This window comes from Citrus clementina, unplaced genomic scaffold (genome assembly GCF_000493195.1).
Source record: "Citrus clementina cultivar Clemenules unplaced genomic scaffold, Citrus_clementina_v1.0 scaffold_1, whole genome shotgun sequence".
In the NCBI taxonomy this organism is placed as follows: domain Eukaryota; kingdom Viridiplantae; phylum Streptophyta; class Magnoliopsida; order Sapindales; family Rutaceae; genus Citrus; species Citrus x clementina.
Window position 1 is genome coordinate 4,627,957 of NW_006263303.1, and position 14,813 is coordinate 4,642,769.

At 34.9% G+C, this 14,813-nt stretch overlaps 2 protein-coding genes across 4 annotated transcripts; one reads left to right on the plus strand and one right to left on the minus strand.

Moving 5' to 3' along the window:
• The first annotated feature begins 4,183 nt into the window (after positions 1-4,183).
• On the plus strand, positions 4,184-4,963 carry LOC112095446. Its single transcript, XM_024177378.1, has one exon. It carries the CDS (start codon positions 4,184-4,186, stop codon positions 4,961-4,963), a length of 780 nt encoding a protein of 259 aa, XP_024033146.1.
• Positions 4,964-7,081: 2,118 nt separating this feature from the next.
• Positions 7,082-11,181, minus strand: LOC18055177. 3 transcript variants are annotated; one of them, XM_006450891.2, is made up of 9 exons: positions 11,126-11,181; positions 10,171-10,267; positions 9,969-10,097; positions 9,627-9,742; positions 9,420-9,501; positions 8,841-8,900; positions 8,653-8,760; positions 7,949-7,994; positions 7,082-7,642 (listed from the first exon to the last, which is right to left on the minus strand). In XM_006450891.2, exons 1-9 carry the CDS (start codon positions 11,176-11,178, stop codon positions 7,413-7,415), a joined length of 921 nt encoding a protein of 306 aa, XP_006450954.2. In that variant the 5' UTR covers positions 11,179-11,181; the 3' UTR covers positions 7,082-7,412. The 3 variants fall into 3 exon arrangements, with proteins under 3 accessions (XP_006450954.2, XP_024033787.1, XP_024033788.1); XM_024178019.1 differs by having other exon boundaries at positions 7,949-8,003; XM_024178020.1 differs by lacking the exon at positions 11,126-11,181 and having other exon boundaries at positions 7,949-8,003; positions 9,969-10,083; positions 10,171-10,188.
• Positions 11,182-14,813: the final 3,632 nt, after the last annotated feature.

Here is a 14,813-nt window from a genome sequence, read left to right on the forward strand (position 1 = left end):
TACCTGAATTTTGTTTCAGTTGTGGGCTCATTGGGCACCAGTACAAAGAGTGCCTGGATTATGGTGGGCAGCCAAAAGAGGAGTTGGCGTATGGAGCATGGATGAAGGCTTTGACAAGCAAAAAATAAATCATGACCACGAGATCGAAAGGCAGAAATCATCATCGGTAACACTGGAAAACCAAGAACAGCTAGTGCAGAAACAAATGGAAACGGGTCAGGGGAAACCAAGCGTGGATGGAGGAAATGGGCTAACCCAACTTCAAACGGGTCATAGTACAATGCCAATGGAAATAAGCCAGGTGGAGGGGTCGGCTCTGGGTTCATTAATGAAGATGGGTGAAACTGATTTGCAAAAGGGTACAGACTGCATCAAAGGTGCAGAGATAGCTGGCAGGGAGCTGCTACTTGGGAAAATGAGCACTGTAGCGGGAACATACGGCCAAGATGGGCGGGAAAATGAGATGGTAATTGAAAATGAGAATATGGGCACAGTGGGCTTAGATGGCTCGAAAAAGGACATGGCCCATCCACCAAAAACCAATGAAGTAAAAATGGCTGGGAAGGGTAAACTTGGCAAATTCAAAAGATGGAAATCACAAGCCAGAAGGCAAGACACCAAAGAAAGTAAGAAGAATGAGCCATTTTCACTCAAACGGCCCATTGAAACACAAGAGAGATTAAGCCCAGATTCTAAAAAACAGAAAATGCTTGGCCATACCGATGCTCCAGTGGCAAAGCTAAGGTTCTCACAATCTTCATTCACTAAGAAGGCGGGGGAGGCAACAGAGAGTGGAGAAGATGACCATACTACAAGCATAGCAAGTATAACGGCGGAGGCTGGGAACCAGCCCCGCCGACAGCCATGAGGATAATAAGTTGGAACGTTCGGGGTTTGAGGAATCCCCGAACGCGCCAAGCTTTGGAAAAAATTCTCCACCTGCACAAGGCTCAACTGTTGTTTCTTTGCGAAACTAAATTAACTACGGGGCAGGTTAAGACTGTGTGTAGAAGATTGATGTTTGACAATTACTTTGCAGTGGATAGAATTGGAAAGAGTGGTGGCCTTGCCATCATGTGGAGCTCATAGATAATTGTCCAAATCACATCCTACAGCCGACACCACATTGACATGCAAGTCCAGAAAGCTAACGGCAAGCTCTGGAGGTGCACATGAGTATTCGGGCACCCAAAAGCAAGTGAAAGAAAGCACACGTGGACTTTATTGAGAAGATTATCAGGTTTATTCTCCCTCCCATGGCTTTGTTTTGGTGATTTTAACAAGATTTTACATGTGAATGAGAAATCGGGTGGCTTAGATAGAAAGGCCAATGTAATTGTTGACTTTAGAGATGCTGTAAGAGAGTGCAAATTTAGTGACTTGGGAAGTACAGGGCATCCCTTCACCTGGTCTAATCGTCAATTCGGACCAAATCTTATAGAGGAAAAACTAGACAGATTCTTTTGTAACCAGGAATGGAGGGCCGAATTCCATGATGATTGGGCTACAAACTTGGTCCACTGGGAGTCGGATCACTGCCCGATTATGCTGGAAGTCAGATAAAGGAAGAAAAGCCTTGTCTATGAGAGGAAAAGTTTTCGTAGAGTTCACTATGAGGATATGTGGATCCTCTATGAGGAATGCCAAAATATAGTGAAGTCGGAGTGGTTTAAATGGAACACAAACATGGAAACCAGCCCTGTGCAGAAATTCAAAACAATTGCTAGAAGCTCTTTAGCCCAACTTCAATCATGGAGCAGAAGAGAATTTAGAGGCAGAGATAAGAAGTTGAAAGAGCTTTTACAGAAGCTAAAACAAGCTAAGGCAGATGGCTTACAATATGACCGGGGAAGAGAAATAACACATATTGAGAGGCAGATTCAGAACATATTAATAGATGAGGAGACGTATTGGAAACAGAGATCGAGAGCTGATTGGCTTAAGGGAGGGGACAAGAATACAAAATTTTCCATGCAAAAGCATCAGCGAGAAAAAGAAAGAACAAGATTGAAGGTATCGAAGATAGCATGGGAAATTGGCAGGATGACGAAGACGAGATAGAGAGAAGGTTTTGTGCCCAAGAGTTGTTCACAACCTCTAGCCCAGGAGAAAGCCATATCAATGCAGCATTACAAGGGATGACCCCAAAAGTTAATTCAGAAATGAATGACTTACTGGAGCAGCCCTTTACAACAGAGGAAGTAACAACATCCCTTTTTCAAATGTGCCCAACAAAAGCCCCAGGACCAGATGGATTGCAAGCTGTATTCTTTCAGAAACATTGGGAATCAGTCAAAAATGAAGTCCTTGCAACTTGTCTCCATGTTCTAAACCAGTAAGGTACTATAGCACTACTCAACCACACTTATATTGCTTTGATTCCAAAGACCACAATGCCTAGGAAAGTAACGGAATTCAGACCTATTAGTTTGAGCAATGTAGTTTATAGAATTGTTGCTAAAGTTATTGCTAATAGGCTGAAACAGATCTTACACCTGTAATATCTCTAACTCAGAGTGCTTTTGTACCACATAGACTGATAACCGATAATGTTATTATTGGCTATGAATGTTTGCACAAAATTAGACACAGCAAAGGCACAAAAAAGGGGCTGGTAGCTTTAAAGCTAGATATAAGCAAAGCGTATGACAGAGTAGAGTGGTTGTTTTTTAAATTAGCAATTGAGAGACTAGGTTTTTCTAATAAATGGATTGATCTCATTATGGATTGCATAACCACTTCCTAATTTTCTGTAATCATAAATGGAGCTGCTAAGGGGTTGGTACAGCCTCAAAGAGGGCTACGACAAGGATGCCCTCTATCCCCTTACCTATTTTTAATCTGTGCAGAGGTTTTTTCTAACTTACTAGCTATGGCAGAAAAACAACACCTAATTCAGGGCCTGAAGTTCAGTAAGACTGTCACAATCTCTCACCTGCTCTTTGCGGATGACAGCTTGGTGTTTACTAGAGCCTCGGTAGAAGATTGCAAGCGGCTGAAAGCACTTTTTGAGTGCTATACCTCTGCTTCGGGTCAGCTCTTCAATTATGAAAAATCATCAATGGTTTTCAGCGGCAAACTCCCACAAGGACAGATAGCAACAATAAAAGACATTTTTCAGCTGAATGTAGTCTCAAGACATGAGAAATACTTGGGGTTGCCTTCAATGGTGGGGAGAAAGAAGACCAGCTTTTTCAATGATATCAAGCTCAAAGTTTTTAGCAAAATATCGACCTAGCAGCATAAACTCTTTTCCAGCGGAGGTAAAGAGATTTTGATCAAGGCTGTAGCTTAAGCAATCCCTGCATACGCCATGAGTGTCTTCAAAATACCCTCGGCTGTTTGCAATGATATTCAACGAGCAATTGTGAGATTTTGGTGGGGTTCAACAGAAGACAAAAAAGGAATCCATTAGGTTAAATGGAAGAAAATTGCTCAGGCTAAAATCAGAGGGGGGATAGGCTTTAAAGATATCTCATCATTCAACCATGCCTTAGTTGCGAAGCAAGGCTGGAGATTACTTCAATATCCCGATTCCCTGGTAGCGCAAGTCTTGAAAGCTAGATATTACAGACACACTGACTTCATGGAGGCAAAAGTTGGCTCCAACCCATCTTTTATTTGGAGAAGCATCCTGTGGGGGAGGGAAATTCTTCAGCAGGGAACAAGATTGAGAGTTGGAAGAGGAGACAAAATTCAGATTATGGCCAGCAACTGGATTCCCATGCCAACTTCCTTTAGGCCAATATTCTCCCCATCTCTCCTTGCTAATTCCAAAGTTGCAGATTTAATAGGCTCAGACCACCAGTGGAATAATATTTTGATTGAGCAGCACTTTGCAAAGGAGGATGCGGAGGTGATCAAGAGCATTCCCCTACCAAGATACCCCAAGAACGATGAACGGGTGTGGCACTATGACAAAAAAGGTTTCTACACTGTGAAGAGTGGCTACCAGGTTGCCCTTAAGCTCAAATATGTTGAAGCTCCAACAAGTTCAACAGGTCATTCTCACGGCTGGCATAATATTTGGAAGCTTAATCTTCCAAGAAAAACCAGAATCTTCATTTGGAGAGCTGCAAAGGATCTATTGCCAACTGCAGAAAGCTTATTTCGGAAAAAAATTTTGCAGGAGCCCATTTGCCAAGTTTATAAATCATGAGTAAAGGATGCTTTTCATGCTTTTATGGAGTGCAAGGTGGCTAGGAAGGTCTGGAAATACAGTTATCTTGCTTCTGAAATGCAGGGAGTTGTGCGAGAGGACATTCTAAGTGTTATGCAGAGCTTGATAAAAAAGATGTCTATGAGGGAGGTAGAATTTGTGGCTGTTGTCTGGTGGGAAATATGGCATGCTAGGAACAAGTTAATTTTTGAAGGGAAAAGAGTAAACCCGATGTCTTTAATTGCAAAAGCACAAGCTGCTGTAGAGGCTTATCAAAGAGTCCATGGGAAAGAGCAGACAAGCAAAAGAAGTGAAGATGTCAGCAAGCAAGACCAATGGTTCCCCCCGCCTGTTGGTTTTTACAAAGTCAATGTGGATGCAGCTGTCCACACAGAGCAGCAGCTCACAGGCCTGGGGGTTGTTATCAGAAATCCTCAAGGGCAAATTATAGTGGCAGCAGTCAAAAGCACAAAATTCCAAGATAATGTCACAGCAGCAGAAGCTGAGGCGGTCAAATGGGGGCTGGAAATTGCTTTGGAAGCAAGGCTAGCAACAGTGATAATTGAAACAGACTGTATTGAAGTTGCCAATTTAGCCAACAGTAAAACCAGTAGCAGGAAGGAGATTATGTGGACAATTTCAGATATTCACAGCTACAAGGAGAAGTTTCAATCGTTATCAATTCAACATGTCCCAAGATGTTGTAATAGTTGTGCTCACTCTCTTGCTAAAAGAGCTTTGAGAAGCTTAGAAACTGTCACATGGAAGGATAATTTTCCACCTGATGTACTCTTTTGCTTTTGAATGAAAGTTTCATTTTCTTGTAAAAAAAAAAAGTGTTTAGAAGAAACTAAGATTATTTTTCCTCCTTTCCCATGCCAACCATCATGAGGGCTATGAAACAACAAGAGAAACAGACGCTACTACCAAGTGTAGCGTAGTTCCCATGCGCGCACTAAAAGCGATTGGTGTGTTGGTGCTATTAAGGCTCAAACGTCCTCTCTCCCACAAGGGTGCTCACCGCACTGATTATGGTTAATTGACTAATTTTCGGTATCTTCTTAATATTTATTTATACACACACATCGATTATTACATCAAGAAGTCAAAGAAGTCACTAATTTCCAAAAAATTATCATCACAATCATTCATCTTCATTAACAAGTTTCAGTGCCATTGTTAGTAATATTAAGATGTGAAAATGGCTCAGTAGTCATTTGGTTTGCATTTTCGTTTTCTTGTTTTGCAGAGCACATGGTTATTTTCAAAACCACTACTACCACTCTCCAAAAGAATGTCCTTCTAGATTGCAAACTTACAGCAGAAACTAGGATTGGCATTCCTGTCGCATGTGGGTTACTTGACCATCACGTTAACATAATTTTACATCATAAAATCTCTTTTTGATTTGATGATGCCATTTTTTACTTTTCGGGGCTTTCACGTAATCTTGCACCAGACAAAGAAATTGCAGTGTTAGTAGGAAATTTTATTTGATCTAATTGTTGTGCAACACATATAAAATAGTTTTATGTCCATTAGACTATTATAAAATGTGAAAAGGAAATTTAAAATGCAAAAGAAAAATGAAAATATCTCAAAAAAAAGAGTATGAGCCACTCTATTAATCTAAAACATGTAGAAAATATCTTTTAAAATGTTTTAAGCTTGCCACATATTAATGGAGGACCACTTTAATTATGACAGCCTCTCGACTAAAATTGTTACACGTCAACATGATATGGTTCTCTCAAAATGTCTCCCTAGAGGTCACATGCACTAAGAGTGAGTGAGAGAATTAAATCAACTTTAGTTTGACCTCTCAATAAAGAAGCCAGCTGCTCTAAATATTGGCTCATTTGAATTAAATCAATCAGATATTAAAACATATTGTTAACTAAGGCAATTTAATAACTAATACAAGTCCAACTTTAAAGAGGCTAAAGGACTCAAGTCAAATAGTAAAATTACATGAGAATGGTTTATTACAACTTACTATGTATCTAAAAAAACATAAAGATGCCTTTAGAGGCACTCCTTGTATAATGTCAAGTTAGTCCTAACGAAAGAAACAGGTTCAGCTTCTTTCTCACAAGTCTTAATTTTCACTTGTTTTAGGTTTCTCCTCTTCAACACTTGCTTGACTTGACCGTCAAAGCACTGTCACCGCACACCACTTCTAATTGCTATTTTCTCTTATTTTTAGGACTGTCTCAACTCTACTCATCACAGAAAATTGTTTTAAGATGAACTAGCCCTTACTATTCACAAAATCATTCCTCCAAATCAAGCTTTTGAAATGTTTTAGGATTGAACCAAAATCACAACCAAACATACATGCATTTTGTAAGTGTGTAAGTGGGTGTGAGGTTAATTTTTGTCATGACAACTCAAAGTACGTAACCCTAAAAGTATTTTTCAATCATAATAGCTTAGTGCTTGTTTAATATAGCTTATATAATGGTCATAAACGTTTATTTAATCTTAAAAACTCTTATCAAAATTTGTATAATTGTTTTTTTTTTAATAGTAAAGTTTGAAGATTAAATAAACTATTTTACCTCTACTAGCAAATGCTCAATTTTTAGGCTTTTTGAGAGTAAAGGTTAGAAAACTTTTTTTAAAATTTAAAATATCTAAAATATCTTTTAATTATTTGGCAATCTTATTTTATGTTTTTCATAACTTAACTATAAAAAAACTTATCTATTAAAATAATTTTATAATTTTTAATAAAAACTCTCATTGACAACCAAAAAACTATATTTTTTTGTCAAAAACTCTATTTAAATAAGCTTTATTTGAAAGCTATACCAAACAAAACCTTAATCACATCAATAAAATAAGTAACACAAGATAAACGGAGCCATAATCATATATCAATAAAATAAATAACATGAAATAAATTTTCAATTTCCTAGCTCGAGTTCTCGTATAAAATAACTACTTAAATACACACACACTAACACTAAAAAGCCATTGCGCAAAAGTTTATTGGTTGGACCAAAAGTCAGCTAACTTTGTTTAAAAGAATTATTACAATAACCTATGCATCTCAGTTTAAAGAGGATGTGCATCCAATTACATTTAAAGTAATTACTTCTTCATACACAACCATTGTAGATTGTTGCACAGATAATTGATGACGGTTGCTCCAACAAGATGTATGACATGTTTTACACTCTACTAGTCCACTCAATCCAGTGTCCTTTTGAGTTTTTTCTATAATATGCTACACTTCAGTTCAGCTTTATTAGAGTGTCTCAATGCGGCTACTTTCAGTCAGTAGTCGTTTCTCTTCCTCTTCAATTCTTTGCAACCATCTTAATCCAAGATTACATCCTGCTTGTGCCGCAACCTCAAACTGTTCCTTTGCCTTCTCAACTGGATTCATCAAATTGCTTTCCAAATTTGCTCTTGCTTTCTTAGCTGCGGAAACTCGCTTTGCATTCAATTTTGTTAAACATTCTGGGACTTGCACACCTAAGGTATGCTAATGCATCAGTAAGGGGAAGCACAAACTAGGAAAACTAGACATATTATTTACTTTCTTTCTAGACTGCCAAAATTATCCCCGTCTACCTAAATAATCTTCCAGGCAAAACTCACAGCTACGTCAGCCATTTAGTTGAACCTCTTTAGTTTCACTCAAAGATACATTCTCTTTGGGTGATATGTAAACACAATTAATGAAATAGTAATAAATCAATCGACAATGCAAAAAATTTCAAGGATCCCCAAAAATATCAAGGAATATATATGAAGGTGAGAATGTGCTAAGTTGCTAACCTCTAAGAAGAAGAGATCCATAAGCTATAGCAGCACCTGCATGTCCCTGCACATACTTGAAGACTGAAAGGTGAGATTGTTGCCGACACGCTGGTTAAGCAATCTCGAAACCATAAAGATTCTTTAATATCTTGCACTTTTAGTTGTATTCTTTCAACATCTAGTAGAGCATCTACTTGATCAAGCATGAAGTTTTTTGAACTTTTCGATATCACAGTCAAAGATGCATTTATGTTCAAATTAATCATTTTTGAACCAGGCTTTGTTTATTTCAACCACATTCAAAGCAAAATAATTAAATTGATTCTCAATTAGCTCAATGTCCAACAATTGAAATCCAAACCACATTAAAGCTATCTGTTCATTCTAAAGTATACTCAAACTTTACATAACCGTCAAATAGTTGACCTCATTCAAAGCACCAACTACTTGATCTATCCCATTAAAAACTTCACTAGCTTCACCAACAACTATCTTTTTTCTATAGAAAGCTTCACGAATGACTATCTGAAAGTCAAATTGATTAAAAAAAAAAACCATGAAAGTCAATTTACAAAAAATAAACATAGAAAAATTTTTTTTAAAAAATTCTGATAGCCAATTTGTCAACAAGTACAAGGTCCTAAAAGATAATTACCAGCCACAAAAAGTACCGTCAATGGTAACTAATAACTAAACATGTCAAGCAATAAGAAAAACTTTACCTTCTCTGATGCCCTGTGGAAGCACCATAATGCTGAGGCAATATCTTTCTTCACACAGTCCCCTGTCAAATATACAGTACCCAGAAGGTAAAGAGCACCTGGATGCAGCTAAAATATAATAAGATCCGTAAGATTCTGAGACATGTTTTGAAAGCTTCATCAATATGTGTTTGCTTCAGTGAACATACCTGGTCAACAGCCTTCTCTATGTAGTAAAAAGCTTGTTGATCTGATTGGACGTAATCATTCTATCCAAATTAAAAATCAAAATAAAGAATTACCATCTTTAAAAATTAAAAAAAAAAAGAATAAAAATACTGATGTAAATATATGCAGAAGATGGTAAATGCTGCTGGTATTAACCCTAACTACTGGAGGCATTAAGCTTATATGACATACAAACATGTGTCAAATTAAGTTCCTACATGCAGAACACCTTAAGACAGTGGGGTAATTGAACAAGTGTACTCCATGAACTTCTAATCAATGTTTAGAATTAGCAACCTAAGTTACTAGCCATACATGTCAAATAACAGAAACCTGCCTTTGTTAGGAACATGTGGGGCACAGCCCTTGTAACTTGGCCTTTAAATGAGAAATTATTAGGCAAAGCCAAAGATAAATTTATTTTAAAATTTTATGTCGGATATAATAGCAAATATTGTACAGTAATCTAAACAACTAAGTTTGGCTTTAACCACTCATAAGTTGCATTCATGCGTCAAAGCCTAGCGTATCAGCAGCAATACAGTGATTTGAAGTCTAACCTCAACTCTCAAACGGCAACCTAATTCATACTGTGCATCTGGATCACCCATATTAGCAGCGTCTACCAATAATGCTGCTCCCCTATCATAAAAAAGGAATAAAAAGTATCAATCATAAGAGTGGACATTATTTCCTAGGTGAAAATATTTTGAAAAGCAAACTAAAGCGGAAATGGACTGCTTGAGCGTGGTAAAGGGCTTACTTACATAGCTTTACACGCCCCAGGAACGTGGTATTTCAAATGCAGCTTGGATAACCAGTACCTCGCATGGGTATTCGAATTGTCAGCCTCCAAAGCCAACTCAAAATTCTCCTTTGCTGTCTGACACAACGAAGGAAAAAGAAAAAATCTTATATAATTTTTACAAAGAAAACAATCCATTTCCAATTTGTAGGACCTCCAACTTGCAGCAATCTAAACTAATATACTTCATTTTAAGAATTAAGATATTCTCCTAATGACTCACAACTAAACAAAATGAGGAGAAACACATTTTGAGCTAATACCCTGATTTTTTAAAACAAAGCTCAAACCAAAAACCACAAACCTTGAGGAGAGGGATGAGGCGGCGATCATTAAGCTCGCAGTAATCGATGACCCTATCGACTTCTTTCAAAGCGCTCCACCCTTTTGCTATTAACTCCATTGCCTTTTTGTTTCTACTGTGTAGCCATCTCTGCAATTTAAAGTTAAACCCGGGAAAACTAAATAGGTAGTAAAATGATACAGAGAAGGTTAAATGGGTTTACCTTTTGATGCTGATTGGACTGGAGTAGACCGAGAGCGGCCGATTTCAAGGTGCTTGCCTTCGATATTTGTCTCTGCATCTTTACTGAGAGTATTGAACTGAGTTTGAGAAGTGACCAGGCAAATTTCGTCAGCGTGGTGTTTTTGAAGATTTTGTCATCGTCAAAACTCAATAATGAGTGGGCGGGCCAAGACAAGTTAATGGGCTCCAATTCCACCCATCTCTCAACTACAGAAACCGGGTTGGGCTTGGGCCTTTTTCCCAAGTCCGGTTTGGTTTGGCAGGTGGTTCAAAATTGGTTTCTTCTACTAAATTTTTTTGCATGATGCGGTGATGGCTTACACGACGTGAAAGGAGCACTTCAAAATTGATAGCAATTTATGAAAATAATCACGTACGAGAACTTTATGTTGCTTTTAATAAACTAATCATTTGCAGATGTACCCTTATTACTTCAAAAATCAATCAAATTAAAAATGCTAAAAGAAGCCGAAACAATTCTTTACTTAAGCCGTTCAGCTCTCGATAGCTATGAATTAACCATTCGCTTCCCATCAAATATATGTCAAGAGGCAAACTCTAACACACATTGATAGAGATCATGCTTGATATTTAGATGTTTTAATTTAAAATTATGTCTTATGTAGTAAAAAAAAGGTTATAACTATAAATTAAAAATTAATATAATTTTGATAAAAATAATAAAATATTATAAATTTTTTATTATATAAATGATGAATCAAATCAACTTAACTTTTAAAGTGTAATAATCCATATTTACTAAATATTTCAGTACTATCCAATCTCAATACCAAATTAGACCTTAATTTACTAATTTAATCATTAGACTTTTTAATTAAAGAAGACGTAAGTACTATTTTTTTTTAAAAAAGTAAATCCCAGAAGAGAATAAGGATTTAAAAATAAAAAATAAAAAAGAACTTACGTACACCTACCTTCCGTTTAAATTTGACTTTGTTGAAAATGATGTTGCTCGATAGCGATCCATTTCTTCCCCATCAACAAATTCGGCTTGTGTTTGATTTATTAAAGTTTCATTAAATTCTTTTATATTTGTATTAATTCTGCATAAAATTCATTCGATCTTTGTTACCAGATAAACAAAAATCCAGACCTTTGCCTTTTATGCGCCACGTGCTTTCCGAATCTTGACCAAAGTGGGTACGAGGGAAAATGACAAAAGCTTTCCGAATTTTCAATTATTATTGGCGATCATGTCAAAGATATGCCAGTTCTTAGTATAAACGTGCACGTGTTTGTTCTTTAGTTGCTGTTTGAACAATTATTGGTTTCGTGTATATCGCGTTTGTCTTTTTATTTTATGTGAATTGTGAAATTACCCCTTAACTGCTACCCTAACAGTGAGACATCGAAAATATAAGTACGTTATTTATGAAAAAAAAAATTTATAATATCTTGACACGACCTTAAATTTTAATTTTAAATCGATCGTCACTTTTTGTTAACCACATACGGCGTTAAAGAATAAGAAGTAAAAGATTTTTTAACCCATGTATAATAAGATGAGCACAAATTTATTATTTTACCCTGTTAATTAAATGTAGAGATAAAATAATATGTCACCCTATTTTTATTTTTTTTTAAGGTGGCAGACGGAGTTAAGAAAAGTGGTTAGTTGATATAAAATCAAATCTTTAACTCTTCAAGTAGTAAAGGAGATATTATTTTAAAAAAAAAACCTTAGTGCTTACATTGTATGTTCAATATTCTTAAGGTAATTGAGGGGTAATTTCTCTTATTTTATTTAAGTAGATTTTTTTAATGTATATCTACTACTAAAAAATAATTTTATCGCTTGGTTTTGAACGAGAGTTTTTATTAAAGTTCGTAAAATATTATAATAGACAATTTTTTTAAAAAAAAATTATGGACACTATAAAACAAAGAAAGAGTATTTTAGATCATTTTACTTTAAAAAAAAATCTATAACCTCTATGTTTAAAATTCAATATATGAGTTTTTATTAGTAGAAGCAAAATTATTTAATCCATTAAAAAATTTATTTAAAATATAACCAAATAATACCTTAAATTTTGAAAATAATTTTTGAAATTAGATATTTACTTAGCTATAAGCTAAGTCACACAAAAAATGCACTCCACATAACATTATCACTCCATTTTAATTCCATAATAAAGAGACTCTATTCCCATTTGTTGTTAAATATAGATAGGTTCTCCCACAAACATGACTATAATGGATATACTCTAACTAGAGATGCCCAATGGTCCATTAAAGAAAGACCCATGGGTGCTGATGACCATCTCTTTTTGTTCTTAATTTTTTTTTAGATTAGGCCTGGCCCGGCACGTGCCCACACATGCTATGCCGTGGGTCGTGCCGTGCCTTACCTAAGAAAAAAAGTCCAATATGCATTTAATTTTTTTTTAATTTTTGAAGAGTGCATGCCAAGTTATTAATGTACTTTTTCAAGTCTATTTACTTTTTTTAAATCTATGCATTTATTCAAATTTAATAGAATCAAGAATTCAAAACTCAAGTCCATATTCAATAATAATAAACTAATAATAGTAAGACCTTATAATATTAGAATTTTTTTAATACTTAACAACAACAACAATAATAAATTTTCTTAAAGGTTAACTTAATTGTTAACTTGAACTTATATGGAGTTATAAATCATAGTTCACAATAACATTAATATTAATGCATATTTATAAAATCATGATATTTATAACTTTATTGATTGAAATCATGATATCAATTATTCATTTAATAAATTATAAATATAAATCAATTATAGTATTTTTTAAATTAAGAATTAAATGAATTTTAAAAATTCAATTTCAACTTATTTGTAAAATCATAAAATTTTAAGTTTACTTTTATTAAAAAATAAAACGTGGTTAATGCGAGCTTTTTCATCATGTCGTTCTTTTAAGGCCCGCATGACTAAAAAGTGCATGCCAGGCCCGACCATAGTGCTTGTCGTGTCGTGCCACCTGCCGTCCGACCCATTGACTATCTCTACCTCTAACATCTGGACTTTGTGTAAATTAGAAATGATCTATCTTAAACAAAAGTGTCAGTATTAACAAAAAAAAAAATTGTTGCATGTGAAGATTCTTTAGGTGTACTAAACTGTCATTTATAGCAGAAAATAAAATATACATATCATTATTTTATTTATAAAACTGATATAATAAATAAAATTTGGATAATTTTATGATGCCGTTATTTTTAAAAATTTTTGTATTAAAGAAAAATCGAAATTATTTGAAAATATTGTAACATGCTTGTTAATAGGTTAAAAATGTTAGTTAAAACTTAAAAAGATGAATTCTTAGTTCGGAGTTTTTATCTCTCACATTCCTTTGTTCAAAAGTTAACTTTACTTTCCGATTAGTGAGGATACGTATGATTGTTTGAGCAAAATTGCAACCGAAAGGAGGTAGAACGTGTTGTGCGCGGAATGCGGAATCAAGCGCACTAAATAATTACAGAAAAATAAAAGACACAAGAATTATGTGGTTCAGCAATATGTCTACGTCCATAGGAGCAAGAGAAAAATAATTGTATTATTACTAATTATTTGAGTATAAATTTGAGTAAAAAAACTTTATTTTTTCAGAACCCAAATACACAAAGTACTCTCACACACACTCTCTAATTGCTCACACTCTTCAAAACTCTCCAAAGCTTAGAAACTTATAAGCTTAACAAATTTAATGATGATTTCAATGAATGATCGCTCCTCTATTTATAGCTGAGCCTTGCCATTTATGGTTGCCATTTTCAAAGCAAAAGTCTTGAGCTCCTTTCAAATTGTTAAGGTCGGTACCAACCCTTAAAGCTCCACATGCATATGCCAAATTTTTTGTGCCAATTTTTTCAACACTTTTTGGCAAATTTGTCAAGCCTTTATCATAGTAAAAAAAACTTGGTTTGACTTTCACAGAACGACACTCCCAAGAGCAAAGTTATAGTCAAAGATAACGGCGAAGCTTCCTCTGTAAATTTCTAATAACTATTGTCTCATCACAATTAGTGAATTTGGTTGTAGGGGGATATATCGTCGGCGATATTCATAATGTCAAGTTGAAGTTTGCGAAGGTCTCTAGTGTCTAGCTCTTAACTCTCTTCAAAGAGAAGGATAAGCTAAGGTCTTAAGAAAGAACATTTTATCATGCAATCTATTGATAGTTTTTCAAAGAAATTGGAATTTGATTTCTTGTTATCGTGTGGATTTTGTGAACAATTTTTGGTATTATATAGCTAATGTATTGCCTTGGTATAAAAAAATAAAAATAAAATCCCAATTAGTGAATCTTGTTAGTTTCTTTGTTGATGAGAATTTGATTTTAAGTTTGTGCGGAACAAAAATATTATGGAAGCACAACATGCAATGAATGCTAGAATCAGTATAACCTTTTTTTGAGGAAAAAAAATTAATTGTCACGGAAATAAAAATTCACTTGGTTGCCCATCTTGATATTATGCTCAATCTGGATTTTTTTCAAGTTTATGACGTCTATTGAGTAAATAAAAATGAATGACGATGGCGCTTTGAATTTTTGTTTAAAAATTATTTTATATAAATTAATATGACATAAATTAATTAATTAGATAAAAATATAAAAT